This window comes from Suricata suricatta, chromosome 12 (genome assembly GCF_006229205.1).
Source record: "Suricata suricatta isolate VVHF042 chromosome 12, meerkat_22Aug2017_6uvM2_HiC, whole genome shotgun sequence".
Taxonomy (NCBI): Eukaryota; Metazoa; Chordata; class Mammalia; order Carnivora; family Herpestidae; genus Suricata; species Suricata suricatta.
The window spans coordinates 30,833,581-30,850,537 of record NC_043711.1 but is presented as its reverse complement, the minus strand read 5'-3'; the positions used below and the strand labels follow the sequence as shown (position 1 = coordinate 30,850,537).

The following is a 16,957-nucleotide window of genomic DNA, read 5'->3' as shown; positions in this document are numbered from 1 at the left end:
TACCCAGGCACTCCGTGGCAGGAGCATTTCTGTTGTGCTGGAGGGACAGCAGAGGTGGCCGATGTTGCACGGCAGAGGGAGCAGAGGGAGCGAAGTAGCATGTAAAGTGAGAGCTCCTGGCCAGCCGGTGGTCTGAGCCGTTGGAAGGAGATGGGGAGCTGTTTGAAGGATATAAGCAGAGGAAAGACCTGAGGCATCTCTATTTTAAAATGAGGCCCTTAGAAAATGGCATTTGGACCATGGGTTCATCCCAGGCCCATGTAAAGGGGTGGTAAATGGTCATCTCCTTGGGTGTGAGGGTTCTGCAGCAAAATGCATGCAGTCCCCTTGCATTCTCCCTGGACCTCACTGAGTTGAAGAGTCTGTGTGTGTTCTCTCCTCATCGTCTGCAGAGTGCTCAGGGCATGGTGGTGCAGGGTTTTGAAGAAAGAAAGGTTGATGTGCAGCCTACCTGTGTTCCTCCTGCCCCTCCTCTTGGCCATAGAGCCTTCTGGTGCTGATCATCATTTTCAGTGCTGTGCTTCGGCTCTGCTGCTCTTTGAAAAGCCTCATCTAACCCCTTAAGCTCTTAAGGAAACCTTTGAGGTCCTGAAGATGCATGAGCTAGGTCAGTGAAGAGAAAGCGAGATACTACCAGAGGGGAGTGGGTGCCATTTGTGCCCTTTTTTGAGATTTCAGAGGGATGATGTGAGAAGGTTCACAGGTGAAATGGAGGTGCTCCTTAATAGGGGAGCCACAGGACCAGAGATTTGGCAATGGAGTCTTCACCCTTGATATGAGTGGTCAGTGGTTAAGATGTGAGATTCAGGGACACCTCGGTGGCTCAGTCAGTTAAGTGTCCAACTTTGGCTTAGGTCATGATCTCATGGTTTGTGAGTTCAAGCCCTGCTTTGCTGTCAGCACAGAGTCTGTTTCAGATTTTCTGTCCCCCTTTCTCTTTGCCCCTCCCCAACTCACTGTCTCTCTCTCAAAATAAATAAATTAAACTTAAAAAAAAAAGATGTGAGATTCAGTGTCCCCAGATCCAGAATTTTGCTGCTCTGAGATCAGCCTTCTGGAACCAGCCCCGCTGGGCTCTCCTAAGGAGAAAGAAAGGCTGGGCATTTCATGAGCAGGTGTCAAAAGTAGTAGAACATAGTGACAATAGCATGGAGCCAGAAAGACAAGGTTGACTCATATTGCTGCCAGATGACCTTTAACCATGTTATTTTCCCTCCACTTGTCATCTGCAAAATAGAGGTGATGAATGCCTATCACGTGGGATTATGGTGAAGATTACCTGAGATTCTGTATTGTTAACGCAATTTAACAAAGCCATCACAGTGAGGTGTCTCTAATACCTTTGTTGCCTACTGAAGCAAACCAAAGCCTAACCCAAAGACAGTGCCTCAGTAGTAAGAAAATGACGCTTACAAGCAGCCCATCACTGACAGGCAACTAGGCTTTCTCAAATAAAACAACCCCTTAAGCTACAGCCAATCAAATAATTTCCTTTCTTTGCATCCCTGCTTCTCTGTAGAACTTCCCTCCTCTAATTCCAGGTAGGCAGAGCCCTCCTAACCGCCTTCAGTTTGGTACTGCCCAATTTAAATCTGTATTTGCTCAAATAAACTCTTGAAGATTTTCATGTGCTTAATTTAAGTTTATCTTTTATCGCAAAGCTTACCCCAGGTCTGCTAATGTTTAAAAAAAAAAAGCTCGGTAGTACCTTCAGTAACATGATGTCTTCCTTTTGGTCACTTCCATGAATGAGCTCCCAGAGACTGTTCCATGAGACCTTTATTTTATTTTCTGTGAAACATTTCAACGTATATGATGGCTGCGGTACGGGAGGTAGCTTTTCTGCTCTCTAGACGTTGTGCCCAGAGCTCAGCCGCAGTGGGGCCACCCAGCAGTACCCTCGGGCGTGAACCCCATGGCCATCGCCATAGTCAGCGGGGAGCCTCTCACTGGATCCCGCACCTCACACTTTACTCCCCCTTCAAAGCCCCATCCTAAGCCGTAACATGTGGGTTATCAGGGTTGTTGCCTCGATCCTTTCTGTGTAAGGGAAGGAACTTTGGAACATGAGTGAGAAGATAGGGGAGGGAGAGAGAAGGAAGCCCTTTCCATAGTCTGGCATCAGAAGTGGTGCCTTGTCAGTCAAGACTAGGTAAAACAGAAGTTAGAAAAAGCAGACTAAAAGCATGCCTCAAAGGCCATTGGAGAAATAGTTAAAGGTTGGCCTGCTTTTTTTTTTTTTTTAATGTTTCTTATTTATTTTTGAGAGGTAGAGACAGCGCAAGCCCAGGAGGGTCAGAGAGAGAGGGAGACACAGAATCTGAAGACAGGCTTCAGGCTCTCAGCTAGCTGTCAGCACAGAGCCCGACGCGAGGCTCAAACCCATGAACCGCAAGATCATGACCTGAGCCGAAGTCACACACTTAACTGACTGAGCACCCAAGCTCCCCAAAGTGGGCCTGCTTTTATGAACCCCCTCCCTTGCCCACGTTACAGCTCCTCCACCCCCACACCCTGCCGTCACCTGCTCCTGCTGGTGTTAAACTCCCTTGTGCCTTCACATAGAGTTTGGAGCATCTAAAAGACACACAGACACCATCACCACATGCCACTTGGCCTCCTGCTTGTAGAGCCCCTGTGTGTCATTTTGCTACAAGAGTTTTTCCTCCTTTCCTGCCTTGTGACTCCTTATTTTCTCAGTCACTTTATCTTCATCTTCCTTGTGGGGAAGGAGGGGTGTATGTGGAGGGGACGCCAGTAAAGCCCGCCCCGCCACACAAGTAACCCACGTAGCTTAGCGGCTAGGTTGACAACCAGTGCCCGGCAACCCGCTGTTGGTGGTAGTGGAGGTCTTCTATCTGTTATGCGCGGCCCTGAAAGACAGGGCCGGGGTTGGTACTGACATGTCTGATTGCCTGACAGTGCGGAGGCCAGATTAACGGCGGGGACATCGCTGTGTTTGCGTCACGCGCCGGCCACGGGGTCTGCTGGCACCCGCCGTGCTTCATATGCACCGTCTGCAACGAGCTGCTGGTGGACTTGATCTACTTTTACCAGGACGGGAAGATCTACTGTGGCAGGCACCACGCCGAGTGCCTGAAGCCGCGCTGCGCCGCCTGTGATGAGGTCAGAGCACAGTGCCTGGGGCTCCCAGCCCTGCCCGACATCACCCCTCACTGCCTCCCCTCACCCCCTGCACAGAAAACCATAGGCTGCTCCACCTTCTTCTATTAACCTTTGCAAGAGGCAAGCCCCACCCATCCCTGGTTGCTAGCATGTCCGAAAGTGGCAATCCCCCCGGGCATCCAAGTAGGAAAGCAGTTTCTGTAGCGGAGGATAGTCCCGGGCACTGGGTCAGTCCTGAACTCTTAAAGAAAGGCACTGTGCAGCGTCAGATGTCAGCCTAAATCCCAAGGAGGGATCAGTCACGGCGTGGCACTTAAGTTCCCATTCCTGAGCTTCCGTGAGACAACCTGTTTTGAGAAGAGAGACATTTGGTGGCACTCTTTGGTTTTCCCCTAACTGAGCAAAGCTCCGATGAGGAGGCAGAGGCATACCTCCTTTGGAGGGCCCTGCCCCACGCCCTGAGAGGTCCTTGAATCCGCTACCCCGGGTCAGAAGGCAGACTGGAGTCCAAACCCTGTGTCTGGTGTTTTCTCCCACCAGGAGCACACCTCGGTATGGTCCGTAAGCTGCAAGAAGAGAAGACATACTTTGGCTTCAAAAGTTTGGAGCTTATATTTCTATAAAAAGTTTTTGGGTTTTAAGTTTGGAGGAGAAAGGAGAATGTTCTAAACCAGACTACTGTTATGGAATAATTTGGGGAAACTTCTTCGAGAGGGGTTTCCTCCTGCACAAAATGGATTTGGGGTCCTGGCTGACCTTGCGGACAGTAGTGTGGGTCTCTGTAGGGAGCCCTCCCCTTTTTCAGTCACAGTCCACTACTGCCTGCCTGGGGGAGGTTCGCTTTTCCAGGAGGAAGTTGACCAGCCTTAACTAATTTGGATTCTAAAGCTAAGGGTGATGTTCTGGAGAGACCCTCTGACCAGGTATTTGGGAAACTGAATTCAGTTCCACCTCTAATTCCAGCTAGCTGCTTTGCCTCAGTTTCTTCTACTTCTGGAAATTAGTGCTCCTACTATTTTCTGTTATCTAATGGCCAAGGAATATGCTGATTTCAGTGTCTTGAAATTTTTGTTTACTGAGATGTAATTCACACATCATAAGGTTCACCTTTTTAGGTATCCAGTTTGGTGGGTTTTAGTGTATTCACAGAATTGTACACCTGTCACTGCTGTCTAATCCTAGGTCATTTTCATCACCCCAAAAGAAACTTTATATCTTTTAGCAATTACTCCCCCTTCTCCCAGCCCCTGGCAGCCCCCTGTCTATTCTCTGTCTCTATGCATTTACATATTCTGGAGATTTCACATAAGTGGATCTTTTGTGTCTGACTTCTTTCATTTAGAGTAATGTTTTCAAGGTTAATCCACGTTGTAGCGTGTAATGGTACGTTATTCCAAGGCTGACTAATACTCAGCCGTGTGTATACGTCACATTTTGTTGAGCCGTTTGTCCGCTGATGGACATTTAAGTTCTTTCCACTTTTTGACTGTTATGATCAGCGCTGTATAAACATGCGTATAGGTTTTTGTGTGCACATATCTTTTCAGTTTTCTTGAACATATACCCAGGAGTAGAATTGCTGGGTTATATGGTAATTCTGTGTTTAACTTTCTAAGGGAATCCAGACTCTCTTCTAGAGAAGCTTTACTCTTTTACATTCCCACTGTCAGTGAATGGTGTTGCAGTTTTTCCACATCTTCCTTAACAGTTAACGTTTTCTTTATAGTCATAGTGGGTACGAAGTAATATCACATTGTGGTTTTGGTATGTATATCCCTAATGGGTAATGATGTTGAGCATCTTTTCATGTGTTTATTGGTTGTTTTTGTTCCGTGTCTCAGCTAAGAAACAGGTCCAAGGTCATGAATATTTACACTTGTGTTTTCTTTTAAGCATTTAATAGTATTTGGCTCATTAGGTCTCTGATCTCTTTCAAGTTAATTTTTGTGTACGGTTCAGATTCATTCTTTTGCATGTGGTTATCCAGCTGTCCCAACCACATTTGTTGAAAAGACTGTTCTTTCCCTATTGAATGTCCTTGGCATCTTTGTTGATCATCGGTTGGCCAGAAATGCTTGGGTTTATTTCTGGACTTTTATTTCTCTTCTATTGATCTGTATGTCCATTTTTATACCAGCACCACACTGTCTTGATTACTGTGGTTTGTAGTAAGCTTTGAAATCTATACTTTGAAATTTCAAAAATTCCACATCGGAGGTCACAGCACAAATGCTTCTGAGGACAAGGCAGATGTTGTCCATGAAGGTGACACATTTTAAGACTACAGTGAGTGGCGAAAAATAGGACTGAGCTCGAGAACTCAACACTCATCTGAAAGTAGCAATGCCTCTTCTCAAATGCCCTATTTTCAACAGAGAAATCAGGATCCCAGGCATCAATGTGACATTTCCTGTTTTTAAAAAGATTGGGTATCAGCCAAAGAAAACATAAATGTGTTATCCAGAGTGCCCATGAGCTATCAGTTTCTGGTCTTGCTTCATATTCTTCAGGGTAGAACATGATTTCTCTTATTAAATGTTAAATTCACACCTGGCCAGGCCAGAAACTGTGCTTAATTGTGCTTTAGGCAAATCCCAATGTGAGAACTGACAACTATCTAGAACATGCGTATACGTATGGCCTTTTTATTGAGTAATTTGCGGGAAGGACCTGCTTTCACATCCTTCTAGTTTGGGCCCCCCTTAACTGTTGTCCTTTAAAGTGCCTCTGTGCGGCTGGGTCTTCATCACTGATCATTTGGCTTCCCTACCTCTAGATCATCTTTGCAGACGAATGCACAGAAGCTGAGGGGCGGCACTGGCACATGAAACACTTCTGCTGCTTCGAGTGCGAGACGGTGCTTGGCGGCCAGCGCTACATCATGAAGGAGGGAAGGCCTTACTGTTGCCACTGCTTCGAGTCCTTGTACGCAGAATATTGCGACACCTGTGCTCAACACATAGGTGAGGCAGCGCTGAGTGCTCAGCTCAGTCCTCCTGCAGCTGGATCCCCTCTGTGTCTGGTGTAGAGACCTTCCCTGTGGCCAACTCACAGGGGCTTCGGTGAAAAGGGGATCTCTTGGCTCCCGTTGTTCTAGAGACTAAAGGAGCATGCTCACTTCAGATGGGGATGGCTCCAGGGTTCCAACAGAGTCTGAGCTTTTGGGTGCTTTGTGTCTCAGCTCAGCTTGCCTTCTCTTGGCAGTGGTAAAAAGCAAGCTGTTCTCGCATGCTGGCCGAGAAGACACCCCACATCTCCCTAATCTCAGCACTTGCCTTCTCCAAAGGAGTGGGGCCATGTATGTTTTAGAATCCGAAGGAGTTCCTCCAGCTAGGAACCTTATTGTCCCGGTTGGGTCATGAGTTCCACCCTGGAAGCTGGAGCGTAGGGTGTTTCTGTTGATCTGCGTCGCAGCCCCACCCCTGAGACGGGTGATGTGCTGTACGACCAAGGGCAGGACAAGAGGTCCTGAAAGGAAAACTTGAGGGAAAAGATAAACAGATGTCTTCCACAGCCTCCCTGGAAAAAGTTGAGCCTCTGTGGAGGGAGGACCCAAAAAAGTCCTCTTGTAGAAAGGGGCAGTCAAGAAAACCAAATGGTTTCTGGCAGCTTATCTTTAAAAAAAAAAAAAAAAAAGATCAGCAAAAGCCGACCCAGCCTAATACAAAGCAAGAGAACCTGAAAGAGCTTATGAGCTCTAAACTACCCCACGCAGCAGCAGATCTGAGATGGCAGAGATCATTTTCTCTGGGCAGATGACCAATTTATTCAGCCCTTCAACAGTCTTCCAGATCGCGCCACATCTGTGGCTTCCTCTTTCAGCTCGCCTGTTCTGGCACCTTGAGAAGGAGCCACCCTTTCAAAAGAAGAATGAAAGAGTTGGCAGCGGGTGACTGTCGGTGAGACTTGCAGCCTGTTCCTCCTGTGGCCCGTGCAGTTCCCAGAAATCCACTCGGAACCTGCCAGCCTCTCACCTGGTAGTGGGCAGATGTGGAGATAATCAGTCTGGGCGCCCATGTTGCCCCACTTAGAAGATGATATCAGAAACAGAAAGAAGTCATTTTGTCTTCCTGCTTCATTCCAAGTGAGATTTTTCAATGAAAAAATTAGCTAGTAGTTGGGAGAGCTCTGCAAGCTGATAAAGATCCCAGCATCGTGGATGAGCACCTACTATGTGCTCAGCTGTCCTTGGTTGTTGAGCAGTCTGTCCTGCAGACCCAGGCCTGCTTGCATGAGGCCTTTCTGAGCTGGAGTCCCTGCTGGGTCCAGGGTTCAACATGGCTAGGCAGCCATACCCTTAAGCAGTATTCCCTTCCTGGGGCCTGGGTGCTGCGCAAATCCACTTCCCCCAGACCCTGAAGGCCTCGCCGTCTCCAGGCCTGATGCCTCAATCAAGTACCCAGCAGCACTCCCTTCTCACAAGATCAAAACAGCAAAACGGACTTGCTTTTATGCTAAGAGCTAGGAAACGGGGAGCTTGGTTTGGGCAGGTGGCTGGCCCCATGAGGAAGGACAGGATGGGGCGTGTCAGGGGAAGATGGTGCAGCTTTTGGACCCAGCATTTGTCGCTGTGGATTCTGGGTCTGCCAGTTCACAGCTCACCTGCAGCCCTGATATCCCCTTCTTACTAGTGCTGCCTTTGCTTTGGTCCCTTTCCGTTGAGGCTCCAAAGCTTCTCCCGAAACTGCCACTTAGAATTTTTGCCCAGCAACATGGAAAGGAGAAAATCTGTCTGTCAGCACAGCATGTCCACCTCAGAAGGGCCCTCTGTCCTCTTCTCTTTCTCTCCCCTAGCTGTTCGAGACTTGGATTGGCATTCCCTTTTCCTTCCCTCTTAAATCCATAAAAAAGGCACCTATGTTTTACCAGGAAAGAGGACCTCTGTGGCCCACAGTATTCTCACTGCCGCGGTTGAAACGCTGTCCTTGATTTTTTTTTTCTAAATCTACTTTTCCGTGAAACCTGATTTTCCTGCAACCGTGGAAGAGTGTGCTCTGTATGTCATGCATACCACCATCTCCTGGTGCCTTGCCCTGACCATATGACACAAATATCCCATATTTATACAGCCGCTCAGCGCGGACCCTGCATCAGGCAGCCGTTGCTAGGGCAACAGTGCTTTTGCCTGCGCACAGCAGAGTAAACAGTCCTATAAACAGAGCAAGGCTGTAGCAGCAGTAGACACACAAACACACCCTCTGAGAAGGGCTTATGGGGCTTAGAGGGGGAATTAAAGAGGAACGCTTAGATGTGGAAGAGCAGAGCCCTTTTCCAGATGTTGAAGAGTTCAGGACCAGTTCAGAGGACCATCTGACATCGGGGATGTTTATCAGGGATCACATTGTGCTGCCTGCTGGGCCACTTTGGAACACGTCTCCCCTCTGCTCACCCCAGCCCAGCCTTCCTGCAAGGCCCTGTCCCCAGAAGGGCCTCCCCCCTCCGCCACATCTGAGCATACTTGCTTGTAGAAGCATGGAGAAGCAGCTGGCGGAGGACACATCCGGGAACCAGGCTTCCTGCATGCCTCTTATAGGGAGTGGGCAAGGCTGCAGCCACTTGGGATGTAGGGCAGTGGGGCATCAGCCCAGCCCTCCAGAGGGGAGGGCAAGGTCGACTGAGCCAACCTTGGGGTTTTTTTTATGGACTGCATCTGGGTAACAGCCCCCAGAACAGAGGGAGAAGGGCAATAAGACCTCAGGAAAACAGGAGAAGCTTGGGGCACCTGAGAGGCTCCATCAGTTGAGCATCCAACTTCGGATCAGGTCATGATCTCATGGTTCATGGGTTCGAGACCCGATTCGAGCTCTGTTTTAACGGCCAGGAGCCTGGAGCCTGCTTTGGATTCTGTGTCTCCCTCTCTCTCTCTGCCCTTTCTCCACTCATGCTCTGTCTCTGTCCAAAAATAAATAAAACATTTAAAAACACACACACGCAGGAGAAGCAGAGCAGTGAGAGGAGCTAGCATATGTGAGTCTTCCCATCCTCTGCATATTAACTCACAGCAGCCGTGTGAAGTCAGAACTAGTAATCTCCTGGTTTTGCTGCAGAGGGGATTGAGGTGCAGACAGACAAAGCCACTCGCATGGCGTCACACAGCCCAGAGCCAGCCAGCCATCAGTAGATGGGCCTCAGCATCTTTCCAACCAGCTGGGACAGGATGCGAACCTTTCTTCATCTGACTTCTGAAGCCTGCCTCCAAACTGCTCCAGGGTTGTGCCTCCCTGTGCCACCCTGCTTCTTCCCAGGAGCCTGGGGAGCAAATGTGGTGGGAGCCCAGCTCTGGGACCTGTCTCTAGCCCCGCCCCTCCAGTACTCACTCCTGGGAAGGCCAAGTTGATTCCCACAGTGGCCCTTTTGTCTGAGAGTGGCCTTTGTGGCTGCTTCTGTCCCTCTCAAACTCCCTTCTTAGTCCCTAGGACCAGACTCCCAAATAAACAGACCCCTTAATTTGGGGCAGAGTGCATCGGAGAGGAATTGCCTTGTGCCTCTCTCTCCCTGGGGTCCTGGGCTGTGAAGGCGGGTGGGAGAGAGCCAGGGAGGCCAGGACACCTGCTTTGCCTTTTGCCTTCTGTCCCTGCCTCTCTCTCTTTCTGGGTAGAGTTTGCTCTCCAGTTTCTTGTTTACCACCTCTCTAGACAAGCCTCCCCAAGTTGGTCCTGGGACGTCCGGGTTCAGGACTGTCGGCTGCATTAGTACTGCTACATTTCAGGAAAGATTTTTATTATCAGAAATCAGGAGTCTTGCAAAGGCCCCCTTCCATCCTACAGTAATTGCTTGAGACTGCGTACTCCACAGGCTCACCCCACAGGAGGGGGGACCCAACGTGTCCAGACTTCCATTCACTGCTGCCGAAAGAGCCTCGGTGCATCACTGTCCTAGCAACAGTCCCAGGGCACTCTCCCATTGGACTAGTGCTGGTCATGTGCCCACCTCTAACCCAGTCCCTGGGGTGAGAGATAATAGTTCTTTCTGGGCAGTGCTAGGTCCAGGCATGGCTTTAGCCCTGCCCAAAGCTCATGGCCCCACGGGTGGTGAGCAGATGGTGTCCCACAGGGAGAGTAAGCCCTTGAACCAGCAAGGGGGCGGAAGCGATGCCAAGAAGAAAGAACTCTTGGGGCTCTGGGAGGTTCCTGTAGGGCAGGTGAAGCAGGATTACGCAAACCAGGGCCAGCCCTGGCATGGGGGAGGAAATGCGTTTCTTCCTTCCCTGACGATATTAAGGAAAGGGTGTGCATGCTTATGGAGAATATCTTTGACGAACCACACCCAAGCATTTCCTTACCAAGTGTTGAAATCCACATTTTTGTTTTCCACTGAACTGTTACAGTGCTTTCTTCACCAATGGCATATGCTGGTGTGGGATTCAGTTCACCCATTCACTGCATAAAGGACCCTTCTGATACATCAGGCCATGTTCCTGGACATGCCACATTTCCGTGACCCTCTTCTCCTAGACCTTCACTTTCAGGGGGCAGAGAGAATTAACAAACAGATGTACGTGTAGCGCTGTGATGTCCAGCACGGTTCATGCTGTGAAGAAAAATCCGGCAGGTCAGGGTGAAGAATGGTGGAGAGGATGCTCTCAGGAGTATAGGAGGACTTCTCCAAGGAGTTGGCATTTGAGCAGACCCCCAAGCAGAGCAAAAGAGAAAGTATCCATGTCATAGTTGGGGGCAAGACTCCTGGATACAGATCTCACCCGTGATGCCTAGTTGTATTAAGCTAGGCAAATGATTTAACCTTCCCGTGCCTCTACGTTCTCATCTGAAAAATGGAAATAATATTAGAAACCTACCTCCTATAGTGGAGGGGTTAAAGGAGGTTACCTACATACAAAGCATTTAAAGCGGTGTTCTGGCATGTGTTAGTGTCATTAGTGCCATTTTTGTCTGGGAGCGTTTTTCTCTGTCGGAGCAAATGAGTTAAGAGGCGGCTGACTGGTAGAACAAGGGGGCTCTCAGAGTAGGACATGAATACCATCTGTGTGGGGTCCTGAGAGTTTATTCTGTCGTATTTGGAACCCAGAGCCAAACCAGGATGCTGTGTGTTTCACATGGTAATTCAAGGCTCTTAGTGGCTTGTCAGCCTCTTCCATGTCTCTTCTATCCCCAGGGATCGACCAAGGCCAGATGACCTACGACGGCCAACACTGGCATGCCACCGAGACCTGTTTCTGCTGCGCTCACTGCAAGAAATCCCTCCTGGGGCGGCCATTCCTCCCAAAGCAGGGCCAGATATTCTGCTCCCGGGCCTGCAGTGCTGGAGAGGACCCCAATGGCTCGGACTCATCTGATTCAGCCTTCCAGAATGCCCGGGCCAAGGAGTCCCGGCGCAGTGCCAAGATCGGCAAGAACAAGGGCAAGACAGAGGAGCCCATGTTGACCCAGCACAGCCAGCTGCAGGTGACTTCCAACCGGCTGTCAGCTGACGTGGACCCCCTGTCTCTGCAGATGGACATGCTCAGCCTGTCCAGCCAGACACCCAGCCTCAACCGGGACCCCATTTGGAGGAGCCGGGAGGAGCCCTACCATTACGGGAACAAGATGGAGCAGAACCAGTCCCAGAGTCCTCTGCAGCTTCTCAGCCAGTGCAACATCAGGACTTCCTACAGCCCGGGAGGGCAGGGGGCCGGGGCCCAGCCCGACATGTGGGGCAAGCACTTCAGCAACCCCAAAAGGAGCGCCTCACTGGCCATGAAGGGGCACGGCGGCAGCTTCATGAAGGAATGCCACGAGGACTACTACCCGGGAAGGCTGCGCTCACAGGAGAGCTACAGCGATATGTCCAGCCAGAGCTTTAGTGAAACCCGAGGCAGCATCCCGGTCCCCAAATACGAGGAGGAGGAAGAGGAGGAGGAAGGGGGCATATCCACTCAGCAGTGCCGGACCCGCCATCCCATCAGTTCCCTGAAATACACTGAGAACATGATGCCCACCGAGCAGACCCCGCCGGGGTCCATGGAATCGCTGGCGCTGTCCAATGCAACAGGTAGGTTCTCTTCGCCTGGGAAAGAGCAAGAGGTAGTCTCTGGGTGACCTCCGGCTGATCTTCAGGACTTTCATGTTGTCCTTGCCGTGTGCCCTCCTCCAACAGGTTGTCCAGGATGGGGAACCCCAGTTTCAGATGGCCTCTGTCTTTGATCGCATTCCCTCTAAGCAGAACCTGAGACAGGGGTGAAGATACCTGTGGCATGTTCAGGGCATGCTCCCAGGGAAGGGGAGGAAGAGAGATGGCCCAGGGTGGGGGGAGGGGCTGGACAAAGAGTGCTATCTGGGCTGGAGTCTCACTTCAGCCTGATCCCACTGGGGATCTGGAGGCCGAGTTGTGTCATACATTTGACTCCCTCTTACGACAAAGGGGCTGACGTCCCACACCACCATGTCCTTCAGTCTCTGGCTTCGGGCTGCTGGAGAACAGCTCAGGGAGGAGGTTGTGAAGGATGTGACCATAGGGCTCAGCAGGTGCTATCGACCAAAGACAATATTCAGAAGCAGAGGCAGCTGTGAGCTTGGGGGCAGAGGGGAAGAGTGTTACTCACAAAGGTGGGTAATGCTTGAGACACTAGAGCATCCACGACAGCTTCCAAGGCTGTTCTGAGCCCCATTGTCTCATGAGGGAGCTCACTGTAATGTGTGGATAAAGAGAAATGTGGATACACAAGAGAAGACAGGCCGACTGAGAAGGACAGAAGAGGGGAGAGCGAGAGAGGGAGAGAATCCAATACCTGCTCTCTCCAGCCAAATTGCCCAGCTGGTTTGTGTGCCTGTGAAGACTGGTGTCGATGTTCTCTAAGATGGCGCTCCTCAAAGCGTAGTCTGAGGGAGGAGGCAAGCCACAGTCCGCAGCGAGATAAGTGCTGAAAATGACGACTTTTAGAAACTCTTTTGGGGCAGCTGGGTGGCTCAGTCGGTTGAATGTCCAACTTTGGCTCAGGGCATGATCTCACAGTTCATAGGTTTGAGCCCTGCGTCGGTCTCTGTGCTGACAGCTTGCTCAGAGCCTGGAGCCTGTTTCAGATTCTGTGTCTCCCTCTCTCTCTGACCCTCCCCTGCTCACGCCGTCTCTCAAAAATAAATAAAAAACAAGAAAAAATTAAAAAAAAAGAAACTCTTAGAACGATTTGACATTGCTGCAACATCCACGTGCATGCTCAGTGGGCTTGTCTCATCTGTGCAGGTAGAAATTAGTCAGGGTGGCGTGGCACCCACGAGTGAGTTGCATGTGGTGGTGCTCTGTGTCAGTCATGCTCAGAAGGACCACCTATCTGTCTTCCATGGATTGAAACTAAAACATGGGCCCTTCACCATGGATAACTGAGAAGTACTGTTTTGAGATGCACTAAGTGTGTCTGCCCCGTGTGGGCAGAACACCCTTACATCAGGGACCCCATTGTCAAATGGGTCCTGGTGGCACATGTGATAAACATGCGCATGTCAACCCCATCTGGTGATGACAGCCAGCGCTCAGCTCCAGCTGGTGGCGGGCATGTGCAAAGATATTTATTTCTTTAACTAGCACTTCTATAGCTCTTCCCATGTGCCAGACTTTGTTCTGAGCACTTTATAAATATTAGCTCACTTAATAAAAGTCTCCCAGCCCTCTGACGTGGATATACTATTAAGATCATCACTTTAGCATTGAAGAAACTGAAGCACAGAGAAATTGAATGGCTTGCCCAAAGTCACCCAGCTTTAAAAAAGTCAAGTGGGGGTTTGAACCTGTGCTTGGGACCCCAGGACAATGTTCTTAATCATACCGAGTTGCCAACCATTCCAGTTTTTCCAGACAAGTTAAAAATGTGAATTTTTAAAAATGTAAAATTGATCTAAACTCTCTGCAAGACAAGCAAAACATGTCTCTAACCCATAGTGTGTCTGTACAGTGTGTTTTTAACCCCTTATCCCTCTTAAATGCTTTCACATTTGTGCTCTCATTTGTCTTAGAGGCCAAATAGCAGGTAATTTGTTTCAGATGAAACAAAAATGAGGCCTTAGTGACGAAGCACCTTGCCTGATGTCACAGAAGTGAGCAATTAGTGCAGAGTGATGACTGCCTGGCTTCCAGCCCAGTTTGTGCTGTTCTCGAAAAATGTATATGCTATCAGTATTTAAGAGGCCAGGAGATAAATATGTAATTTAGCCTCTGAAACTAGCCCAGTTGCATTAGAATCTACATTGGCTGCTTGTTTCTTTCAAACATGGAACCCAAGAGAGGGACCCAGGAACCTGCATTTCAACCAGTCACCCCTCCGCCCCCCACTACTCCCCTCCCCCACCCCCCTCTGCTAAAACTGATGCAACCACTGCCTGAGAACAATTGTTCTTGGGTTTGTCTCTTTAGACTTTATTGCCCTCATGCTGTGACATAGGAGAAAATCAGGAGATCTGGGTGTTGGGAGATGTTGGAAAGGCCATGTGATGTTTTAAGAACATACTGTCTCTGATCCTAAAGAAGAAGCAAGGAATTTATCCCCATGATTTGCTCTGGGTCCTGGGGCAGAGCACCTCATGCCCCGCTGTTGTGAGATTTTGGTGAAGCGTCCCTGAAGCACGTCTGATGCGGCTAAAACTGCTACGCCAATCAGCACTGTCCGGTGGAGGCAATGGCCACATGAGACTATCGGGACTTCCGGTAATGAAAATTAAATAAAATTAAAACTTCAGGTTGCCAGCTGCACTAGCCACATTTTAAGTGCTCAACAGCAAGGGGCGGAATGTGAAATTACGTTTGATTTCAGTAGCCACACGGACCTCCACTCTGTTGGACAGCACAGGTGGAGGAAGTGATCTTGTAGGATGGGCACACGTTTAACCCCATCATTTGTCTTTTTGGAAATTCTCACGTGAGCCCCGGTGTTCAAATCGACAGTTAACATTTTGGGGTTACCAATTCACATCCAGCCTTCATGATGTCGGAGCTGTGTGGCCTTGAATAAATTGTTGACATTCTCCAAGACGTATTACCTCATCTACAGAATTTGGTAAATAACAGTACTTCCTTCACAGTGTTTTTGGGAGATTTACATGATCATGCATTTAAACTCGTTCATTCAGCCTGTGACACAGAAGACCTTCTCTAATGGCTACCTGATACTTTTGGTTAGTATTCCTTTCTTACCTCAAACAAACTGGTGCAGTTTTGGCCTCTAGGAATGTTTTGGCTACTGACATCTCCCAGCTTCCCCAGCTGTGCAGGTTTGCATTTTTAGGCTTGAAAACATTCCTGTGGGATTTTCTTTTTTTAAACCAGCATGTGGACAGCCTGAGAAGTAGGGAGCTAAAGAAATGCATGTTGTACCTCAGTGTTTCTATAGATCTGTCAGACACAGCAGCACGGAAGAAAGATGGCCGCTAATATTCGAACCTGGAGCGAAGCTTAAATAGCCTTCCAGATCCTATGCTGCGCACCTGTGCATGCACACACACACACACACACACACACACACACACATGCACTCACACACCCCCCCAAAGACATGATATTTACTAGACTTGGAAAGTCAGCCATTTTGTTGCCCACCCCCACGCTTGCATTTAAATTTTGGTGGACAATTCCCTAGTCTTTTGAGAAGGCAGTGCTCAGAGCCGTGTATCTCTAAATCCTGAAATCCCAGTCTGTAAGTAACAGGTATGTGTCAGAGGAGGCTTTGTCAAAACACCTTGATCCTTAGGCGAGGGCTAGTTTTCAGGATGATGGAATTTTTTTTCTTCCGTGGTCACTAAATCATGTCATTGAAAAAGTTGGTAATGTTTACCCAGGCACAAAGCATGATCTTTTCGTAGGCAGCATTTTTCCTTTGAACAGATCTGGAAAAACAGCCCCAGTAGCTTGCCAGCCTTAAACCTGGGCTTTGACACCTTCCAATTTGTTTAGAACCAAGAGCATCCTATCCCTTCTCCTTGGAAAACACAGTCCGTCCCTTACGCTCACACAGAGTGAGTCAGGCAAGCACCGTCACCATTTATGTGAGCGCTGTGTGAAAATAGAATTAGGGCGTAGGTTGTAGAAGCTCTTGACCCTGTCATTGCCTGACCATGCCTCCCAAGTAGCTTGCAGCCAGGATGGTCCCAGCTGCGCAGGTGGCAGTAACAGCATCAACAATTGGCATTAGTGGGTGTTGGTCACGTACTAGGTACAGTTCTAAGTGCTTGCGTGAACTCACAGTATCCCTGTGAAGTAGACACTGTTGATATTCCCATTTCATAGATGACATAAGTGAGACACGGAGAGGCTATGCATAGCTCAAGACCACACAGCCTGGAGGTGGAAGAGCAGGATTCACACTTGGGCAGTGAAGCTGCAGGCCTGTGTCCTTAATCAGCACAGCACGGCACACGTGGATGGTGACTATGGGAGTAATCGAGGACAACCGTAAGACCACAGAGTGTGGGCTGACGTGATGAGGATTTCACATGTAACATTCCCTTCAGTCCTCGTAATAATGAGAGAAACCTGATGATGCACAGAAGTTGTGACCTCCCCGTGGTCACCACTGACACGAGAACCCGAATCTGGGTGTGACAGTCTGCAAAGCCCTTGCTCTTGACCTGTCTGTTGTAATCCTCACAGGTAGGGTCATGGTCAGGATCAGGATTTCACAGTGACCATATCTGGAAGGACCAGGATTTCTTTTCCTGCCACAGCCAGGTTGTTGATATCTTTCTGGCCCCGGCATGGCAGGAGCAAACCAGGCAGTTCGAGGTGAGCTGCCAAGGTCAGAGGCACGTAAAGACCCTGGAGACCAGAGCAGAGAGTGTCCAGGGGCTGGCCTCCGGCAGGAGGCGCCCACAGAATGGAGAGAAGGGCTGTTGTACAAGTTAGGGCCACGGTT

At 49.4% G+C, this 16,957-nt stretch overlaps 1 protein-coding gene across 2 annotated transcripts in view; it reads left to right on the top strand.

Moving 5' to 3' along the window:
* PRICKLE2 (prickle planar cell polarity protein 2) overlaps nucleotides 1–16,957 on the top strand; it is a 327,787-nt gene that overhangs the window by 275,236 nt on the left and 35,594 nt on the right. For both annotated transcript variants that reach the window (XM_029917658.1, XM_029917659.1), the window contains 3 exons: nucleotides 2,923–3,126; nucleotides 5,903–6,089; nucleotides 11,239–12,114. In XM_029917658.1, the coding sequence (XP_029773518.1) occupies nucleotides 2,923–3,126; nucleotides 5,903–6,089; nucleotides 11,239–12,114 (1,267 nt within the window). The remainder of the gene's footprint in view (nucleotides 1–2,922; nucleotides 3,127–5,902; nucleotides 6,090–11,238; nucleotides 12,115–16,957) is intronic.